This window comes from Gavialis gangeticus, unplaced genomic scaffold, assembly GCF_001723915.1.
Source record: "Gavialis gangeticus isolate Ggan-Ray unplaced genomic scaffold, GavGan_comp1, whole genome shotgun sequence".
NCBI lineage: Eukaryota > Metazoa > Chordata > Crocodylia > Gavialidae > Gavialis > Gavialis gangeticus.
In genome coordinates this window covers 12,566,327-12,589,264 of record NW_017729026.1, presented here as the reverse complement: position 1 = coordinate 12,589,264, position 22,938 = coordinate 12,566,327, and the positions used below count along the sequence as shown (strand labels likewise).

General features: G+C 41.3%; 1 protein-coding gene across 2 annotated transcripts in view; it reads left to right on the top strand.

The window, feature by feature from the left end:
- CLVS2 (clavesin 2) overlaps positions 1–22,938 on the top strand; it is a 119,052-nt gene that overhangs the window by 88,491 nt on the left and 7,623 nt on the right. The window contains exons 3-5 of one of the 2 annotated variants that reach the window (XR_002097912.1): positions 10,181–10,291; positions 13,148–13,368; positions 20,961–22,536. Coding sequence is in view for 1 of the 2 variants with exons in the window: in XM_019520022.1 (XP_019375567.1) it covers positions 10,181–10,291; positions 13,148–13,368; positions 20,961–21,048 (420 nt within the window). In the remaining variant the exon portion in view is untranslated. Of the gene's footprint in view, positions 1–10,180; positions 10,292–13,147; positions 13,369–20,960; positions 22,831–22,938 lie in introns of those variants that run through there. The other variant, XM_019520022.1, reaches the window with a different exon arrangement.

Genomic DNA, 22,938 nt, shown 5'->3' with positions numbered 1-22,938 from the left:
ACAGGGGTAAGGATCCACTGCTGGCTGCTGGAGGTGAAGTTGCCAGCCTTTCTTACCTGAAAGCCTGAGAGTTGAGAGGGAGGAGCGGGTGCTGTCAGTAGGTGGACTGTGTCCCTGTGTCCTCTGGAGCAGCCAGAAAAGCAAACCTGAACTCTGCCGTCAGGTGCTGTTAAGGCCAGTTGATAGTTATATCCCCTCCCCCCACCCCTTCTTTCCTGCAGTCTTTACCACCTGACCTATTTTTAGAGAGTAATCCTCTCACTTCTTCTTTTGGTAAGCCAAGTGGACCAAGCTCTTTTGGTCTGCTCTAACAAGATAGATTGTCCATTCCCCTGATCATCCCAGCAGCCCTTTTCTGCATGTTTAAATTAATCTTTCTTGAAAATAGGTGACCAGAATCAAACATAGAAATTGTTCTGTAATGCATAATATTGAGTCATTACAAATGTCCAAGAACACACAAGTATGTGGGAGATGTTGAAATTTGCAGTGCCTTGTTCTTGGACATCCTCAATAAACAGGCCTAAGTTTCACTGTCCCCAATGTGGACAGCATTGGTTCTCAGTTCCTAATTAGTTTACATGTTTTAGTTATGATAAGAAATTCCATATCAGGGTATTAAGACATTGGATCAAATAGAGTTAGACTTGTTCAACTGTTCCTCAGTTTACTCTAGTTTTCTTTTCAATATCTTCTTTAAATCCATGGATTCCGTGTCTTGCATCAGACAGAAAAGTTCTTATGTCTTTATTAGGGACTTTCGTTATAAAGATTTAACATAATGTAGCTATCATAAGATTAATGTATTTTAGTGCTTGCTGGAAACACTGCTGATTACTATATTGATTTTTTTCCTTAAATACTCGACTCCTTTGAATAGTTGCAGGAGAGCTGAATTTATGATCCTTAGGAATAATTTTCAAATGAAGTACTGCCATTTAAGCTGATAATAATTTAATAAGCTCACTTTGGGCTTGTTACTTTTTTTTGTAAAAATTCAGTTTTCAAGGTTCCAACTTTTTAATTTGTCCTGGACATCACCAGGACCCTGTAGATACTAAGACCTGAATTTCTTGTAGCACTAAAATGCCTGCTTAACTTGAAACATATAATAGACCCACTGATTCCAGAGATGAGTTGGAGCCAAGGCATTGATGTACAGTGTTGCACTTCTCACAATTTCTTGGCCCCATTCACAAGGAATTGCCCATACAGTGAAAAACCCTGGTCCTAATGTGAAAATAACATATTTTTATGCATACCACACCTAAGAGACGCATCTTGTTTTAGGAAGCCAGAATGAAGGAAAAAAAGATTTTTTTTTTTAGGATCTTACTTGCCCCAGCACTGATTCAACATGGCTAAACCTGACTGCATTTAGGAGGGACAGAGTCCATTGCTCAGCATCACTCACTGTCTTAGCGCAGATCCACAGCTAAAACTGGAGATCCACAGCTAAAGGTTTAACTTTTTCACAGCTATGGCCAAATTGGCATCTGTGAATTGGTAGCTCCACCCCTCCTGCATTCTGCTGGCAGCTCAGAATGAAGCCAGTCCCCAGCAGCCATTCCAGCACTCTCTGGTCTTCATTCTGGAAATTGTTACCTTGATTAAAACACACATCCCAGTTTTGGAGGGCTAATTTTTGGGGAAAGATATATGTGCTATGAAAATAAATATGGTACTTGTTGATGAAAAGGGTGACTCGCCTTTATTTTCATTTAAAGGATTGTCAAAGACATTATTTTATCTTTAGTTGCCATTTAGTGAGAGATGAGCACCTTATTCTTCTAGATGATTTTAAACATAGCATAGACAGTTCTTACTGTTAAATGCATTGCAGTGGTGCCTGTATATCCCAGTCGGCACTGGAGATTCTTTGTGCTAGGCTCTGTACAAATACATATAATTGGAGCAGAATATGGCATAACAGAGTAAAGGGACTGGAAGGCAGTGCCTATGCAGCCAGAGAGTAGAAACTTGGCTTCTCTGGCATGTGCTATGGACTGGAAGTTAAAGGTAACAGCTGGTTGCTGGGAAAAGAAGCATGTAAAGGCAGACATTATGAATTATGTGAAGCAGAGAAATAGAACTGCTCTGCCATGAGTGAATTAGAGTTCCTTGTGTTTGGTACTGAAATCGTTCTTTTGGGATCATTCCCCATAACTGTTTCAGTGACATTAGAGAAGAGGTCAGTTAATAACACCACAATATTCGGTCAACCGTACAGACAAAAATAGAGAGCTCTGACATTTACCTGACAGCACACTATCACCTGGCATTTGAAGGAAAAATTTGTAAGCCTTGGATCATTAAGATGTGAACAATAGCAGCAATTATTCATACATCTATAAAACGACCATGTCCCAAATTATGATAATAAGTCTTGCTGATTAGTGCTAAACGAGTACTATTCCTTATTTTCTTGTGTGCTTCTTTTATGTATTATATTTTAGGAGTAGATGAAATGCACACTTCTTACTGATTTGGTTTTATGCCCCATCAGACGCTCATCTGTCTCCAGTTGACTGCATGGCTTACTTCATGGATTGTTCCTAGATACCCTTCTAATCATTTTATAACATGGGATTTTTTTTTTCATTTAATCCATGAAGTGAATGATTCATGGGTTACAGGCTTCTCTGCAGCAGTACAATGTGTCCCTGGAGGCAGATGTGATTGTCACCAAGCCTGCGACTTAATCTACATAAAAACACAGGAATCGTTGATTTGGAAGAAATTCTTACCTGCTGTTTGTGTAGGATGGCCATCTGTCTGACAGATCCCGAGTGTGAAAGCTAGCTATATATGAGTAATGCCAGAATGCCAGGCAAACTTTTATCTTGCAATTCTGCACTCCTTAATATACCTGTTCTCACTGGGCATGTTTACACAAGACACTTAACTGCACAGTAGCCTAGTTTTACTGCACACTAAGTATGCGCGCTATGTGTGTACATGCTTACTATGCGGTAAACCTTACTAATTGTGAGTAAATATGCTACCTGCACATGCAAGTACTAAATTTACTCTTGATTAGTAACAGTGCAGTAGTGCTTGTGTAGAAGTCTGACCGGGAGAAAATTTGCTCCCAGTCAGCTGTCCATCAGGGGGCAGAAAATTGCTCCCTGCTCTGGGGAGCTGCCTGGAGCTCAGGCAGGGACCTCAGAGTCCCAAACTCGGAGATCACAATCGGGGAGTGGGTCTTGAAGATCCTTATCTTCCAGCAGCAGCTCTGCAACCACAAGGCCAGTGCTGGGAGACTCTTAAGGATCTCCCAGTGCTGGCCTCATGACCATGGGGCTGGTGCAGGGAGATGAGGAACTCTCAGTGCCAGCCCTATGGTTGTAGAACTAGTGCTGGGAGCTCCCTGATGGCAGGGGTTCCCCAGCTTGTTCCCCACCCATCTCCATGCTGCGGAGCTAAGCAGAGAACAAGCTCCCTAGCCTGTTTACAGGGACAGGTTCCCCATCCCCTACCAGCAGGGAGCTCCCAGCACCAACTCCACATCAGGGACCCATCAGAGTACCAGCTCTGCACCATGGAGCCAATGCTGGAAGATAAGGGTCTCTCAGGCCCCTGCTCCCTGATTGCAATGGCAGGATGGGGACTGGGAGTTAAAGATCTCCTAGCCCCCATTCCCCAATTGCAGTCTTGGAGCAGGGAGACCCCAGGGACAGGGTATAATGTCCCAGTCCTGGCCAGGAGATAGATTTGTCTTGGCCCAGTGCTCCCTGCGGGTCCTGAGCTAGCAGCCATGGGGAGCCTAGAGCTTCCCCTGGTGGCAGTAGGGGTCCGTTGCAGGGCCCCAGGAAGCGGGAGCAGATTCCTTGCCATTGCCAGCAAATCTGCTCTTGCTTCCCTGCATGTGTAGTACCTGCCTGGCACCTTTTACTTGTGAGTAAATTCCTTGCGAGTAAACTGGTGCCACAGGTATAGACGTGCTCACTGTTTACTTGCTACAAATTACTCTGCCATGTTATCAGGAAATGAGTTCTGTTGGTCTGAGCATGGGAACTGTATTTGCAACCTTATGAGCTCTGCTCTATAATTGTGATTCTGTCCATTAGTGCATACTCCAAATTGGCACACTTTAAGCTTCAACATGCCTCAAAATTGGGCATTGTGCCCCAAGAGGATAGTTAAACAAGTAGGGTTAGGCACACGAAACAAAATCTTAAGTGCCTAAGTCACATAAATACTATTTCTGGCACTTATACAGCTACTAGATTCTATTTGCAGCTATGTAGCTGTGGTTCCTGCTTGTGAGTCTTAAGTAAGCTCAGCATTTTGCTAGCAATCAGGAGGTACAAATTCAATTCACCTCTGGGTGTTAGGGCCTAGAATTTGAGTCTCTTTTTACACTAGCCTTTTGGTGTAAAGCAGTGATTCTCAACCAGGGTGCTGTGGCACCCTGAGCTGCCTTGAGATTTTTTCAAGGTTGTTGTGAAGTGCCACACAAAGTTATCACTGTTAAAAGTTCAAACATGATTCATAAACAGGGCTTATTTAGTCTGGACAAGAGAAGACTGGGGGGATTTAATAGCAGCCTTCAACTACCTGAAGTGGTTGCAAAGGCGATGGAGGTGGACTATTCCCAGTGGTGACAGATGACAGAAAAAGGAGCAAAGGTCTCAAGTTGCAGCAAGGGAAGTTTAGGTTAGATATGAGGAAAAACTTTCTCACTAGGAAGGTAGTAAAACACTGGCACAGGTTATCCAGGGAGGTTGTGGAATCTCCATCCATGGTGGTTTTTAAGACTGGGCTGGGATGTTATAGTTACAAAGGGATGTTATAGTTACATAGTTATGGCTAGGATGTTATAGTTATGAAGCCTTGGCTGGGCTGTTATACTGGGGGATGGTCCTGATTTGAGATGACCTCCTGAGGTCCCTTCCAACTCTCATTTTCTGTGATTCTATGATTTTGACTCGGAGTGTTTAGGAATCCATAATGTTAAAAACAGTCTGATCTGTAGTGCTCTTCCTGAGCTCTTTGTAGTCTAAAATGGAGTAAAAACTTAAGAGCTGACATTTTATGAGGGGTACTATGAGTCTGTTGAATTAAATTCAAAACATTTGAAAATCACTGACCTAAACAGTTGGAGGTTCCTCCCTCCATTTTACTTCCAACAATTATAAGTATACCAGGGATACTATATTCTACTTTACATGAAAATGGAATCTAAAATGAGCTGAAATGCCACTTAGGCCACTAAAGGCTGAAATAGGATTTGACCCAGAGTCAAAGGAGAGAGAGAGGTACTTCTGAATGAGTGGAGGGTGCCCCCTCCTTCCTCCAGGGTTGATTCAGAAAGAATTGATACTGAGTGGGGACCTGCCTACAGCTTAGCCAATAGGAAAAGAAACACAGAAGGTTATTTCTGAACTCTTGCCACTCCTTCCACTTCAGGCATATGACTTAGGGCTGCACACTACATGTGCACCAGTGGGAAGAGGGGGTTTAAAATTAGAGTATCTTTTGGGAGCTACTCTAGTTAAAATGCCTGCAGCATCTCATGCATTCAGCATCCCAAGTTTCAAAATGGCAGCAAGGGTGCTGTAACTAAAATTCACTTGATGAGCTTTAAAGTACTCCCCACAACCATTTTGAAATGTGGGGGTGCTGCATACGTGAGATAATGCAGCATGTTGGAGCATTTTGATTAGAGTCATGTGTAAAAGTGCCCCAGATGTGTGGTGGGATGAACTATATTCTCATCCCTGTTTTCCTCACTGTTTATGTATTTTACACTAGAGAGTCACTTTTGCTAGGGACAAAAATTACACATAAACTGGTATAAGTGATCAGAAACCAATTCAAATCTGTAACACAGCAGAACTTCAGTTCACATAAACCACTTTCAAAATAGCTGAAACTGGTTTACGATAAACCTGGATAGATATAGTATCAGACTTAATTGATTTAGGTTAAATTGGTATATGGAACTTGTGTCCCAGATCCCCTCCAAATTCAAGTTCACTCACAGTCCCCCAGTATCCCAGGATGCTTTGTACCTTTCTAGCAACCCCCCCTCTTGCAGGGTGGGCAGGCTAGCATTGGCCAAAGCTGTCTTCTCCAGCTGAACAGGGAGGCATGCTCTAGTGCCCCACAGCTTCTGGCCTGGGCCACTGCAGGCATGTGGCTGCACTTCCAGAATCAAAAGTGAATGTCTGTTCACTTACTATATTGCACAGCTTAGACTAACGTGCAAAGACTGAACTGACTCAGCGTCTGGCTTTTTGACTGTCTGTACTTAGCCTTTAGGATGGGGCTGTGTATAGAACAGAAATACTCCTGAAACAGAGCCCACGACTCCCCTGTACCAACACAGGCAAGTGCCTCTGCCCTTAAGATACAAATTTAGGCTCTCTCTGGCCTGCAGTATTGAGAACACAGTGTTTCTGCTTCAACAGAAAGGGTGATGGGCATCTTCACCCTGCTTATTCTATAGGCTGAAGAGGGCCTAGAATCCGGGTCCGCTCTGTGTTACAGGTGGGCAGCACACCACTACCATTGTTTTTCTCATCAGAGACTGTTGCTTCTGCCTTCCATATTGAACTCAATGTTGCTGGTGTGTATTTGGTATTCTCTGAGTGTGTTTTACCAACTGGACCCCCTTCCCCCCCAGGACACAGCAAGAGTTTAAGTACTATTCTGCCTTGTATATGGATTGTAATGGAGCCTAGGCAGGAGCTAGTTCCCAAATATCTTTTTTACCTGCAAGAATATAGTGGCTTTACAGTTAGAATGACACATCCATTTTGAGCAAATGTTGGATTATACACTCCTTTGGCTATTCACAGTGAATCATGCATGGGGTACCTCTCCTTTGTTCCTAACTGGGAGCATTTTCCAAAGAATAAACAAAATATATTTCACAAACTTAATGCTTTGTGAAACATTTTTGGGTATTCTTTGTTCATTATTATGCACTTTTAAGAGGTAGTTTTGGCAAGTGTATTTGTAAACGAGAAAGAACTTAACCAGTATAAAGTATTGGTCATAATTAAAGCTCCTAGGCGGCAGATTAGAAGTCTTTCGTATCCCCTTTACTGTTCTGGAAACAGCATAGTGATCTTATGCAGCATTTCCTGTCCAAGCAGCCATTTGTATTGCCTTCCTCAACATGCATGTACCTGGTTTGTTTGAAAATATCCTCAGCAGCTGTAGGGTATGTTCCCTTTCACAGCAGGACCCAGCATGCTACGCTGTGCTTCTGTGCTGGAGTGGCACACTAAATGTAACAAGTGAGCCCTGTGGTTATACACAATTCCCCCTAACTAAAGGTTAAAATGTCACTAAACAATTTTTCCTCCTAAAATATTTCTTCTGTTCACTACATGTCCGTAGTTTATTGTCTTGTATACAGTACAACCTCATAAATACAGCATGCTTGGGACCGAGCATCTGGCAGAAATTTGACAATGCAGGATTTTTGCAACCGGCGTGACGGCTGGTTGTGGAGCAGTGGTTGCAAGTGGAGAGGCACAGGGTGGTGAATGGCAGCAGCAGCTGCCGCATACAAGATTCCCCCTCCACGTCTGGGGGGGGAGAGGAGGAGAGGTGGCTGGTCCTAGAGTGGCAGGGGGAGGTGCCAGATTTTTTATAATACAGATTTTGGGGAACTAGATTTATGAGGTTATACTGTATATCACAGGGTATATTTTCTGCAGAGAGTAAAAGGATTTATCTTATTCACAAGGTGAAATTTCTCCATTAAGATTTACCTTGCCCAGATTCTCAACTGTTGTTTTGTTTTTTTTTCCTGGGAATTCACTTTGTACTGGCAGGATGCATCTAGATGTTTGGCAAAATATGTAATGAACCTTGTGTGACACAGCCTTTCTGTATACTCATGTTAGAAAGGCATGTGTTGTTCAAACCTTCCTGAATAACATGTGAGGCCACATCTGGAGTACTGTGACCAGTTTTGGACCCCCATTACAGAAAAGACGTGGACAAATTGAAAAGAGTCCAGCAGAGGGCAATGGAACGATTAGGAGGCTGAGGCACATAACTAATAAGGACAGGCTGAAGGAACTGTGCTTATTTATTCTGAAGAAGAGAAGACTGAGGAGTGATTTTAATAGCAATCTTCAACTATCTAAAAGGCGGTTACAAAGAAGATGGAGCTAGGCTGTTCTCAGTGATGGCAGATAAAAGAACAAGGAGCAATGGCCTCAAGTTTTAGCAAGGGAAATTTAGGTTAGATATAAGGAAAAACTTTCTCACTAGGTGGGTAGTAAAGCACTGGAAGAGGTTGTGGAATATCCAGCCTTGGAGGTTTTTAAGATGCAGGTAGACAAAGCCTTGGCTGGGATGATCTAGTTTGGGTTGGTCGTGCAGGGGGTTGGACTAGTTGACCATCTGAGGTCCCTTCCAACCCTCATTTTCTATGATTTTAACAGCTGCAGTGGGTAGAATAGACTGTTTAGTACATTGACTATTGTGTTTTGGATGGCCAGATGTTAAGGTTTCTGCTTTAGCTGCTTGCCCCCCTTGCAGAGAGTTAATTAAATACTGCCTTCCTTGAAGGAAAGCATTTAATCTAATAATAAAGCCAGATGTTGCGGTATGGAGCCAGCTGATATTGACCAAGTAAAAGATTTACTAGTCACTTGAGCTAAGATATTTAAAGGTGACTAAAGGATTTGTGTTTGGAGTATGGGTGCAAGTGCACATGTGTGCATGTACGTGCATATCCTTCTTTTGATGCCACAGTTTGCAAGGGGATAGCACATTTTGCTTTTATATAGATAAGACCAGCTTTTGAACAGTGCTTCTGAGAGAAATAATTTATCTTTCCTGCTATGTTATTTTTATAGGATCTAAAATATTTTAGGACCAAAGAAGTTTCCTGTAATACAAGTTTTCTCAGATCATAAGCCTACCCAGAAAGGTACAGTTCAAGATGTTGTTTTTCCCTGTGAATCTGAGGGGATCAAAAAAACTAAGCTACCATGCTTGTCTTTCATGACTAAGGGATAAAAGTGTTAAGAGTTAAGAGAAGACAACAGTCTTTTTTTAGTCAACAAGGTAGTAACAAGGAAGGGGTACACAATGAATTTGGTTACAATGTTCTAGGACAGTAAACCTCCTGACAGGTATGGAAAAGGTGTCCATTGATACCACAGTTCTACATCAATTAAAAAAAGCATACTTAATCATGTAAAATCCTTGCAGTTTTTCTCAGCAGAATCAAATGGCTGCATGTCAATGGTCCTACCATTTCATTTCCCATCTCTTTCTCAATTCTTTGTTAGAGTATCAGGAGAAACAGACAAAACCAGTTTAAAAATGCATGGTCATCTCAGTGTAAACATGTATAAAAGTATATACATTTTGATTCAGAGAAACTGCTGAATAAGCAGCAAAATCAAGACTTATCAATATTGTATCATTTATTAGATAACTATGCTGCCCTTCCCAAAATTATTATTAGATATTGATTAGATATCTATGCTGCCTTTCCCAAAACATGCCCAGGATTGCTTACTATAAGAAATAAATAACTTAGATATATAGATAAAATATTAAAGAAGATATATATATCATATAACAAAAGCTCCCCAAACAATACCCAAACTTAACCTTGCTTGCTAAGCATCTGCCCCAATAAAATATCTTATAGTACTTCTAGAAGATGTTCAGGCTTGTATAATAACTATGTTTAATGCATTTTCAGTTTTGCAAAATGTAAATAATATTGCGTGTATGTTGACTTGCATCTCAGGTTTCCTTCTGATTTTTAAGACTGAAGCAAGGGGAACATTTTTAATTCCTTTATTGCACTAAAGGAACACTAACACTTACTGTTAATTAAAATTAAAAATAAGTGAAACCAAATAGGAATGGGAGATGGAAAAAAATATTGTGCAGACAGATTATGGGCAAGTCATATAAGTACGAAGTGTATCAAAGGTCCAAAAATGCCATCTCTCTATTAGAATAGCATAGTTGTTACGCAGCTCTGTCACAAAATTGTGTATCTAAAGACTGCGAATGTGAATGGATATTGAAAATCGACTGAGTGGACACTACTTTGAAAATGTCTTCTTCTGTAAGGTTAAGTAAGCAAATGAAGGTGTTTCAGCATAAGAAATCAAACTGACATGCAACTTATGTCCTTTGTGAAGAGTCTACCTACAAAGTTATGTGTTTGTTTTATGACCTATAGGACAGCTTTCCAGCTCGGTTTGGAGGAATTCATTTCGTCAATCAGCCATGGTATATCCATGCCCTCTACACGGTTATACGACCCTTTCTAAAGGAGAAAACACGAAAAAGGGTACTCTTTTCTTTATTTTTATATTGATAGACCATTATGGTCACCAGATGTACAAAGGATATAGAAAACAAAAATAAATTATCTAGTTGGAATTTATTTAATGTCTTTAAATATGTCTGTTTTGAAAGATTTTTTTGTGTCAAGGATCTCCACTTGCCTTGGAAATATATATGGCTTTATCCTTTGAGGCTCTGATCTAAAGTAGCTAAGTGTTTAATTTTAAGCACAGGGTGTGTCCAGATGGGCATGCATGTGCAGGGACATGTATTTGCCATGGCAAAAATAGTAGCGGCACAAATCTGTGCTGCTGATTTTTGCTGCTGCGCATGCCCCTGCCTGTGGGGTTCGATGAGGGACAGAACGTCCCACTTTGGGGAAATGGCCATTTCTCTGTTTCTTCTGGCTCCTGGCATGCTGGAGAAGCTGGGGGACAACTAAAGGAGGGTCTCCAGCAGGCAAAACATCTCCCTGGAAGACCCAGCCTTTGTGCTGGGATATTTAATAGAGCTTTTTCATCCAGAAATACAGACATAATATTTTTAAATTAGCTCCTTTTATTTTAAAAGAATACCTGTAGTATCATTTTTATTACAGTGTCACTGCATTTGTCATCATTGACTAAAGTTATGATGCAAATGTATAAAATATTCAATTTGGGTACATGTTTGTATTCACTGTAAATGCATACAGAAAGGAGTGTGTGTGTACGTTAATTTCTGAGATGTAGTTTAATTTGCATCAGTAACATCACTACAGTGGCAATGGTGAAGGTATCCTTTGATTCATCCAGACCTACGTGTGCAAGGCTCGCTCTGGACTCATGCTGAAGGCCACACTTACCTGATCTAGCTATACGTGGGAACTGGATGTTTGGGCTAGGGAGTCAAGGGCAGGACATGATGCTGGCTGCACCAGGAGCTGCTGGCTACAGAAACTGGGCAACATAATTATGATAGCCAGATGGATCCTTTAGGCTTGAACAAATTTTTGACTTTGACATCATTGTAACTGAAGTAGAGTTTGGTGGAGGTAAACATATAATGGTAATATTTCTTTAAACTGAAATTTGTCCTCCAATAAGATTTATTTAGCATCATACATAAAACTTCTGTAGCATGTTTTAGTCTAGCAGTCTAATATATCAGATTGTCTAGGGAACTCTATGTTTTTCTCTACTCAAATGCAGTACAGAATGCCTCAGTCTTTTTTAAGTGTTTTAATAATTTTTTTGCTAGACAAATTATGCCTGAGAAGCTTCTGGTACCCATGAAATTATAACTGGATCACCAAGCTTTTTATATAATACATGCAATAAATATGCAAATGAAGAACGCATTTTACCAGATTCCGTTTTTTTCTACTGATTTCAGCTTCAGTCAGAAGCATTTTAGTGTCAGAGGCATTTGAAATGTGTTTAAGTCAAGTGCTATATGCACATAAAGAAGGACTGTAGTGCAGTTCATGAATATTATAAAATGCTACTATGTTTTTTAAAAGTGAGTAATCAAACATGGCTCCTAAGTTTAGGTTTTAAATCCATAACTTTACAGACGTTGAATTCTTCTAGTTCACTTGAAGGTTTTAGTGTGTAACACCTCTAAAATAAGCATCTATAAAAATAATTTTAAGCATTCAAATTTGAATGTTCAGCCAAATATATTATTTAAAGTCAACTTTGGAATGCAGTAAGAAGCCAGTCTTGAAATACAGGGTAGTATCTTTCTAAAACTACAACATCCCTCTGGGTTTTTGTTAGAATTTTGCTCAGCTTGTCATCAATATTTTTGTTTATAAAGTTACAATGAATACCCATAGCAGATGTACAGGTTATAGAGTTGAGTTGAAAAACTATGTTCAGATGAACATAAGTATAAAACCATACCTTAAAATGGAATAGCTTCGGAGAGGCACTATAAAACAAATTACTTCTGCCATAAACATTTGCACTATTTTTTCATGCAAGGATGAGTTCTTTATTTCTAAGATTGGGAAACATGTGCTGGTTTTGTATCTTTATATTAAGCTGCTTCATCTTTGCAGCTGCTTGCTGGGTGAACTGAAACAAATGGAAAAATGAATGTATATGTTATTTTGTCTCTGACTTTTTTTACTTGCTGCTTTTTAATATAACTTTTAAAACTGCTCATCTAGCCATTTCCCCTCTTCCTATTTTCAGTTAGAGAGGGCTGCCTGAATCCATATAGCCTTAGTTTTTGGTGCTATAAAACTGTTTCTTTATGGGCTACACAAAGCACATATTCTAAAAATAAATCACAGACTGCCAAAACAATTATATTCACAGCAATATCTAGTCAACCAATCATTCTCACCTATCATTCTATTCACATAGATAAGACATGTTTGATTTAATGGTGCTGATTGTCTTGTACATTGCCATATACAGGTAATATAATTATCCAGCAAAATGCTAGGTCAAAAACTCTTTTCAGTGGAGTCTGCATAAATCATTGTTTAATACCTAATTGGAGGAAGTCAGCTCCCCTTATTTACTTAATAATGGAATGACAAAGCTATTAATAAATACAAATAATATTAAAAGAAACATAACAAATATCTTTGTTTACCCAGCATAGGACTGTCTTCCATCTTAGGGCCTTGATTCTGTTGCTTGCTTTAAGTAGGACTATTCACATGCGTAACAGTAAATCTTCATATTCGTAGGATCAGAGACATAAACGGGAAGCCAGTTTTCAAATAGAGACCTTGTCTGTCTTTTTGGTGGTAAATTACCTAGCAGAGCAGGGCTGTGATATAAATATTTATTACCAGTTATATAATAATGATACACTTTTGAGCTGTGAGATTAGCTGTGATTTCTTTTTCATATATACACAGATATTTCTTCATGGAAATAACCTCAACAGTCTGCATCAACTGATTCATCCTGAGATTCTACCTTCTGAGTTTGGAGGAATGTTGCCACCATATGACATGGGAACATGGGCCAGAACACTGCTAGACCACGAATATGATGATGACAGTGAATTCAATGCAGATTCCTACAACACTTCCTCGAAAGACACAGAAAAGGACCTCTCTCCCAAATCCATGAAGAGGTATGTGAAATAGGATTCTGTGGCATGCTAGCACAGTTGTGGGATGTCAATATATCTTGTATTCCTCATTATGATTGTTCTGAAGCCTTTCATAATTCCCCCAAACAATTTGTAATCTAAGAAACTAGTTTTTAGAAGGCACCTATACAGATGCTGATAGTCATAATTCATGTGGAATAATTAATTATAAATAATTACTTCTGAAGTGCTATCCAGTAGGTGCTTTATGGGCAACAAGCTAAGGTTCCCTCTCTCCCCTCCCTCCACCTCTCCAAGTTGTTTTACACTATATGTCAGAAAGTGTATAGAGAAAATTATAGGGAGAAAGAGACAGGATTCATGTGAATTGAGTTTGATAACCAGCTCAACATTCTAGGATTTATCTAAGAAGATAGATGCTAAATTTTAGTTATATTTTACAGTTACAGGGTAGGCAAGAGAACAGAAGAGGCTAGTTATTGGTGGAAGGCAGGCTGGAAGAAGGCAGTTTTTTAAAAACCAAAGGAGAACAAGGTGTCTTGATACACTGAAAAAGTGTCTGTTTTTTCTTTTGCTATACTATAAGAAAAAGGTACAAGGTTGGAAGTGGAATGGATATTTTGCAGCCAGAAGGTTTTTGTAATGCAAGGCATAAGTAAGTAGGCATATCATGTAAGCAGGGGAGAAATTTAGGCTAGAAAGCATTATAAAGGTCTCTAAAAAGAGGGTCATCTACTCTCAGTGACAGTAGTATAATTTGGGAGCAATTTTACTGTGAAGATCCAATCCAAGGGGACTGAGTTTGATGCAGAAAGAGATAGGGAGCCTGGGAAAGGTATTCTAGCAAACAGATCTGTATTCAGAATTGCAGAAAAGGACAATGATTTTGAGCACAGAATATGGATGGAGAGTGGAGGAACAAGAGCTCATAGTTGCAAAGAAGTCAACAAGGGGCAGATGTTAGAAGTGTTGTATTGAGAAAGATGGTAAGAACTGACAAATGAGAAGTTATTAAACAGTCTGAATGGAGAGAAAGATGAAGAAGGAGAAGTCAGAAGTTCTCTAGAAAGTGAGTGACAGGAACAGTGATGGGAACCATCAAGAGAAATGATAAGAAAAAGATGGGAAGGTAAAGGGTTTGGGTGGGGGAACATGATGAATTTTGATTTTTAGTGTTCATTGTAGTGTTTTTAATTTGCACATCATTTATAAGGAATTATGGGATACAGAAACATTGCTATCTTGGACAGAGGGAAAGCAGGAATAGAGATGCAGATTTACACATCTCATCACTGAAAAGATGGTAACTAAAGCTATGAGAGCAAATGATCTCACCCAAAGAAGGTGAATGTAACACGAGAAAATTGAGAGGGCTGATGGCAGGCCCCCCTTGAGGCAAACCTCACGTCTGGATTGGAGAACTATGTCAGTGAATTGACTGAGCTCTTCTGTTTTTTCAAAATGGAGAATAGTTATCTATTTTCTCTGCATTTTGCTCATGACTTGGAAAACCCTTGAGGCAGAATTACACTTCAGTTTAGCTTTCAAATTGATCTTCACATGCACTGCACAGTATTTTTTCCACTTGAGTAAATATTGTAGATGTGTACCAGCACAGGAGAGGACGTTCCAAGTATGTTATTTCTCTGTGTGCATATAATTTATTTTGAAACAATGTTCAGCTGAAATACCTTCACCCTTATGTGTTTAGAGTCTCATATTTATTCCTATAGCACAACTGCAGTGTATGCTGGAATCCCCCTTCCCAACTGTTCTATATAAAAGGAACCAGCTGGAGCTTCTGCAGTTGTAGTGCACAGGAAAGAGACGTAGTTAGGACACTGAATAGGAAAACCAAGTCTTAGAGCAGAATCCTGTCCCTTTTTGTGTGCATACCTCAGTGTTTTTGGTGTTTTACATTTGCACTATAAGCATGTAAGTGTGCATGTGTGTACAGAGTATGTATATGAATATGTACACATGTACATAGGCATATGTCCTGGAAAAAGCTTAACTAACATGTATAGCCTTTTGGCTAGGGACAGAAGGTACACTTCAACTGGTATAAGTGATCAGGAACCAGTTAAGATCTGTAACACAACAGGGCTAGGGGCAGACATTCAAAAAGTCTGAGCCCAAATTGATTCAATTTTTGCAGGTTAGTCTAACCTGGCTAGGCTGAACTGGTTTGTAACTGCACAGACATCCCAGAAATGCAGGCATATGCCTGCAGTGGCTCAGGCTAGAAGCTGGGGGGTGCTAGAACAGCCCTCCCATTCCTTCCACAACACTGAGCTGAGGGGGAACATTGCCAGACCCTGGGAGGACACTTTGATTAGCCCAGCAGGGAATTGACAACAGTGTTTATAACCCCTAACTCAGTGTTTATCATCCCATTAAGAAAACAACAGAGGGACATTACCAGCTACCTGTTGATTCTGCCTGTTGATTCAGCAGGGACCATAGCCACCATGTGGTCTGCTAGCTAATACACAGACAAGTCCTCAGCAAGGCTGAGGGGAGGGGGGAATTCCTGCTTAGCAGAGAGTGGTGAGGAGGAGTGGGTGGAGCAGCCTGCAGTCTGTGCTGGAGCTGCTGTGCTGGAGCTGCAGCCAGAGAGCAGAGGAGAGAGCTCAGCTCTGCTTTGAAGAAGAGAGCCTTGCCCAACCCAGAGAGCATGCTGGGATGGTGGGGGTGTTTGGTTTATCTTAAACCAGCAAGGGGTCTGAGATAGACATTGCATAAAGCGGTTTGACCCAAATCAGTAAAGTCTGATAAACCATGTTTATCTCAAACTGGTTTCAGCCATTTTCAAACTGGTGTATGTGCACTGAAGATCTGTTGCAGGTTTTAACCAGTTTCTGATCACTTAAACCAGTTTATGTGTAATGTTTGTCCCTACAGAAGTTCACTGCACATGGTCTGCTTTCAAAATGGCTAAAACCGGTTTAAGATAAACCTGGATGGATGTAGTATCAGACTTGACTGATTTAGGTTAAATTGGTTTATTGAACTTCTGTCCCAGATCCCCTCCAGATTTAAGTTAACTCACCCAGCATCCCAGGATACTTTTCACCTCCTCCACAAACTCCACTTTTGCAGGGTAGATGGTCTAGGCTTGGCTCAAGCTGTCTGCTCCAGTAACGCAGGGAGTCATGCTTTAGCTCCCCCTAGCCTCTGGCCTGAGCCACTGCAGGCATGTGGCTGCATTTCCAGAATCAAAATGAATGTCTTTTGTTCACTGGCTTATCAATTCAATCTACACAGTTTAGACTAACCTGTGAAGACTGAAATGATTCAGCCTCTGGCTTTTTGACAGTCTGTACTTAGCCTTAATGGGCATTGGATATAATGCATAGAGAACAGTACAGTGCAGAAGTTTTTTGCTTCACTGGGAGAAAAGGTCCAGTCTAGGACCCTGAGTCCCTTCCTATCCAGAGAAGCAGCCATCTCACTGAGGCACACACCCCATAATTTGCTCTTTTCTTTCTGGTCACACTTATTTCCCTCTCTTAGCTGCCCAGGGGTACTAGCTTCCAAAGGAGCAAGGGCGAGAAGAGGACTGGAAAATGCCTAAGCTGTGGGGTGGCAGTTTGAGCATTGTGTTGAGAAGTCATAGAGAGGCAGGGCAAGGGGGAACTAAGCCAGATCTCTGGCTTCCTGGGCAAATGTCCCAACCACATAGATACTGAGGGTAAAACATGGGAGGGACCTCCTTCAGTAACAAACACCTGTTAGTTTTGGGTTTCTGGCTGACTACATTTTTGTGCTGTATGCATTCAGAATGCATCTGTGTATATGGCTGTGTATATGCCTATCCAGTACATAGGCTGCTGTGCATACTCAGTCAAAGTGTGCACTTATATATTCTCACTGCAGGTTAATAGAACTGCAGCCTGTGCGTAAGTGCAAAATAATGCTTACACAGCTGAAACTGACATTTAGGTGCACAAAGGGAAACAAACATACAAACAATATTAAAATAACATTGAGGCTGGGATAGCAAATGGTTAAGGTAAGCAAAATTCAAGTGAAGGCTGATTTTTTTTTTTAATTGTTTGCACAGATATTATACCACATTCACAATAGTGTGCAACTGCACACCTGATTTTTTACATCTGTAATACACAACAGTAAGAGAAAGAAAGAACAACGGAGCAACAACCTTAACTGACTCTCCTGGACTTCGTACATATTGTAAAGCTAGCAAATCCCCCAATAATTTTCTTGCTTAAATTCCCTGTGCCATTTCAGAGCACATTTGCTTGCACAAGATAATACTCTTCCTTAAAACAAAATCCTGCTAAGAATGTCATTACTCAGTCAGCCTGCTTGCCTCCTTACAGCCATAACATGTACTTTAAGAAGGTTCAGATCTCAGTAAAGTTCTCTGAGATTGATTGAACCTAATTTGAAAGGCAGAATGAACTTATGGTTCAGGCACAGTGATAGGCCTCACAGGATCTGGTTTCTGCTCCCAACTAAACTTTGTGAGTCTGGTTTTCATTTGCAAATTAACTTTGAGTTCTGTTTTTGATCTCTGATGGGGGAAGGGAAGATAATAATACTAGTCCTTCTCACAGACATGGAGAGAGGTTTTATTAAAAATATTTTTAGAGTGCATTGAGACTTTTAGATGGAAGAAACTATAAAATTGTATTGTTATGTTAGTGTGTCCTGGAGGTACTATACTCTGGAGCAGAATGGAGGAGACCAAATCATTTTTTGTTCCAAAATAAAACGTTGACATTTCCTGCAGAATGGGAATGCTGAAATTGCATTTTGAACAAGTGATCCATTTTGAAAACGCTTGGCTTTGGCCTTTTGAAACTATTCTGTAGCTCACAAGGCACTGCAAAACAGTTTGTTGACCATTTGCCTAATTATACTTAAATACATATACAAATACTTCTTTTTAGTTCTTGTTCATTCTTTGTGTACAAGTGCATACACACACACTCCCATATGCATATAAACAGGGATCCAGGTTTTTCCTTTCCCATGGAAAAAAAAGGATTTCTTCTTTTACTCAAGAAAAACATGGATTTTTCATTTTAATGGAGAAACGTATAGATTTTGCAGTATTGCAAAGAGCTGTCTGCAGGCGGGCAGAGTTCCAGCCTGCAAGAGGCTGGGGGGAGTGGAAGCAGGGCAGTCAAGCAAGGGGTGCCATGTGCATGTATATGCATCTTGCCATCAGGCAGCCTGGAGAACAGTTCCGGAAGGTAAGTGTGGGAGAGCGGGGGGGGAATTGAGGCCCCCATAGGGAAGGAGGGAGTTGGGCACAGCAGGGCTGGGTCGGGCTGCTGCCCAGCTGGGTGATGCATGCAGCTTGGGGGCTGGGGTTGTAACATGTGGCTGCAGAGCCCCGATAGGGACCAGGGTGGAGCTGTGGATTGCTCATCTGGGGTGGTGGCACTGGCTCTGGCTCTCCCAAGCTCTGTGCACAGGCTAGGGAAGCTCATTGCAGCCACTGCAAGCCCCATGCTGGCCTGGCAATGTGTCCCCTGCCCTCCCCAGAGCAGTGGGAGCAGCAGCTTAGGATTGTTCCCCTTGCTTTTCTGGGGCAGGCAGGGGACTGCATTGGCAGGGCACCATAGGGCTCACAGCAGCTGCAATGAGCTTCCCCACCCAGCCCCACTTTGCTGTGCCATGCCAGGTCCCACCCACTGGTCTGCAGAGGGCCCAGGGGAGGGCAGCAGAGCAGGGAGCTTGAGCCTGCAGCAGCCAGCCCACCCATGTTTCATGCAAATATCTGGGGGGCATGTGCCCCCTCGTCCCTCCAGGAGCGTAGTGGGGAGCCAGCCTCCCCCACCCAAGCCCCTCCACAGGCAGCCTGCATTGGCACCTCTCCATGGGCTCCTCTCCAGCTGTGCCGCCTATGGGGGAGGGGGAGCCAGGCTTCCCACTCTTAGGCCACAGCAGCTGCCACTGCCCACAGGAAGCAGCTGGGGCTCCGGTGGTGCTGTGGGGGTCAGGGGCTGTGGACCTGGGTCCCTGGCTCCATAGCCCTGGCAGCTGGGGGCCCGCTCCAGCAGGGTTGGGAGGGCAGGGAGCTGGGGGGTGGGGAGTGAGGGGCACCAGCGGATCTGGGGGGCTGTGGGTAGGGAGTGAGGAGCCTGGACCTGCATTCTGTGAGCTAGGGGGTCAGAGGGAACTCTGATTTTCCATGCTAAAAAACCCAAAATTAAATACCATAATTTACAGGCATTTAGAATTGATTTTATTATAGTGATTGAGACCCTGGTAAGCTTCCAAATTGCTTTAAAATAGTAAATATATCAATAAAACATGGTGTTCAATTGATAGCTATATATATAGTGGCATTTCATTTTAATTGTGGATTTTGTAGTTTTTATCAGAGAATTTGTGATTTTTCTCAGAGAAAACCAGGATCCCTGCTTATATGACTTATCTGGTGGCTACAAAAATATTTTCTTCTCTCAACCCAGAACAAGGAATTTCATCTTTAGAACTACACAGGCAATATTCAGTACCATGCCATGACAGGTTTAAGGGCAGGCAATAGAAATCAGATTCTTATTCCACTGAAATAGACAGGTTCTTAGCTTTCTACGGGGAGGAATTAGTATTATTTATTTGTATGGTAGTAGTGACCAAACACTGGCCTGAGATCAGGACCATATTGTGCTAAGTGCTCTAGAAAGATGGACACAATTCCTGTCCAGAAGAGTTCAGCATCTTCTTTTCTTCATGTTTTATAAGAAGGATGGGCCAAATTATCTTCTGCTGTAAATTGACCCAGTTCCACTGATTTCAATGGATCTGTTCCAATTTATACTAGTAAAGAATTTGTCCCAATATTTTTTCTTATGTGCTTGAGTTCTGCAAATGGTGTGATGTGTAAGTGTGCTCTTGTCCCTTTAACTGCTTTTAAAAATGGTTTTGGAATTAATATGTAAAACTGAGGATCATACCTTCTCTGGACCTGATGTTGTACAAATTACAAGCTAAGACGGGTGGTGTGGAGGCAGAAGGATATGCAAGCCTTCCAGGGAAAACTCCAGCAACTGCAGAAAGTAGCGCTGACAAGTTTGTCACTTTCCCACTCAAATAAGTCTACACTGGGGAATTATAATACCAACTTCGCACTTTTATTTTCTTTTATCAGAAAATCTCTGAGTGTTTTACAGTCAGCTATGAATGTAGGCATACAATCCTGCCCGAGTCAACTTAGTTAAACTGATAAGGGTGGTGAAAGTCTGTCCACTGGTCCAGAACTCCTGCTGGCCATGGGAGGAGTCCGTGATGCTGGCTTTGGAGAATGCACTCCAGGGTGCACTTAAGTGCTGCTCAGAAGAAGAATAACTTGTGCCTCTAGCTAATGTGGGCTGCTAATTTTACCATTCCAGTAGTCAGCTGGGTTGTCGGAGAGACCCCTTTTTGGTAGACGGTATGGGTGTCAGTGCATAAGTTTGGTTTGGGCGGGTATTTTCTGATCATTTGCTGTGATAAGATATTTGTGCTGCCTGGATTGTTATTTTTGAACTCTGAGGGGAAAAAAACCCCAAAAACCAAAGTGCTGATACTTACCCTTATTTGTCTTGATTGAGAAAAAATGGAAAAAACAACACCATGTTATCCTTTTGTAGGTCTCAGTCAGTTGTGGATCCTGGGGTTCTAAAACGTATGGATAAAAATGAGGAAGAAAACATGCAGCCTTTGCTTTCACTTGACTAACAGCTCCTGAGCATCAATTGTGAACTGAGGTGGAAGGTACTGCCTTTCAGCAACAAGCAGAATTTTGGAATGGAATGTACCAGCTAGAAATCTATTTATTCATGTTAATGTAGCATAATGTTATCAGGCAGCAGATTTTGCTGGTCTGCCTGAAATATGGGTGCCCTGGAATGAAAAGGAAAACAAAAATCAATAATTTATTCTGTAAGTGCCAACTTGTTTGTAAATACAATGTAATCCTCTGCTTTGAATTTGTAAATCATTGTAAGCAAGCAGAATGGAAAAGTGACTATTAAAATGTCTCAGTGAATGCACTAAAAAAGGTGAAAATTGCATACACAGAAAGAGGAAGCAGAAACATCAAGGCTACTAATTTTTGTCCTTTTTCAAGGAAGCCATATTGCAGCTGCCCTAACAACTGCTTTTTTCCCCCTCAATGACGGTTGTATAGTGTTCAGAGGTAAAGCGGGAACATAACAACTTGGAAGGATCGGTGTAAGCAGTAGAGTTTCCTAACGGTAGGAATTGATTTCACAAATAACTTTGTGGCTTGGACCGTGACTTGGCATAAGTAATGGAGCATTGAGAAAAGAGGTGACAGACAAGCAGGAAACCACATTCTTCTACTGTTTGGCTGGAAGATTTTGTGAGGTTGCTTTACCTTTACTTTTTCAAGCAAGGTTTGGGTTTGAAAGCTGCTTGACTCATTATCCTAAGCTGGGGTTTACAGTGCGTGCCATAGCAAAATCACTTCTATTGCATATGGAGTGTACTTCAAGAATTTTTCCTGAACTCTCTGCTCCCTTGAAATGAGAACGTATTTATCCAAAAACAATGTAATAACCAGTATTTTGAATATAAAGAGAAGCATCAGCAGGTTAAGGGTTAATTTCTCATTCCTGTGCACTGGGTGACTGAATACATATATATATTTTTACCAAACTCTTACAAACATATGAAGTGACATTGTTAGATGAGTATATTTAATCAAGGGTTTATAAAAACAAAAGCATACCTATTCAATGTACTTAGATATATTATAGATTGTATATTGAGGCAATGTCATCATTAATGTAGTAAAACTTTCTGTATAGCGTCCCACTTCAGACAAGGATTAATATGAATAAGTTGTGGTCAGAAATTGCCGCCTATGTGTTTAAGCCACCTTTGTTTTGGTTGTGGTGTGTATATATAGAACATGTGCCATAATGGAGAAATACATTTTACCTCAAAAAAACAACAGGTCTTGATACAGACTGGACAAAATCATCTGGAATTTGGGGGCTATATTTTCACCTATGGTGTATACTTGTGTATGTGCAGTTCATTGTGCGTAAAGACAGGAGTTTGCCAGTGAAACTGCCAGACATCTTCTGTCAGTATTTGACACTGCTATCAAACCAGAATAGGAAGACACAGGATATTCAAGACAATAGTAATGAAGAGTAGAGATGTAGTAGGAACATACCAGAGTCTGTCAGGAAACAAGTAAGCGTACTCTAAGAGCTGCCTGAAACCTGGGATAAATCATGTAAAACCCATAGAAATCCAATATTTGGTAGTCTATGGGGGGCATCTACATGAGACACTTACTGTGGAGTTGCCTAATTAGCTCCAATGTAAAGCATCTCCATCTACATGTGTGGAACTATTAGGCCGGCGTAAATTAATTTAACTCCACCCTAGGTTAGTACTTCCCGATACAAGTACTATCCTATGGTGGAGTTATTTACTCTGCCACAACGCATGGGTAAACTGCGACTGGGATTGGCCAGGCCATGAGGCTGCCTGCTGGCTAGCCCCACACTGTGTCCCAGCCAGCCCCTCTGCAGCACGTTGAGCCTCCCGGGGATCCCTGCGAGCCAGAGCTGTGCTGCATGCTGCAGTCCT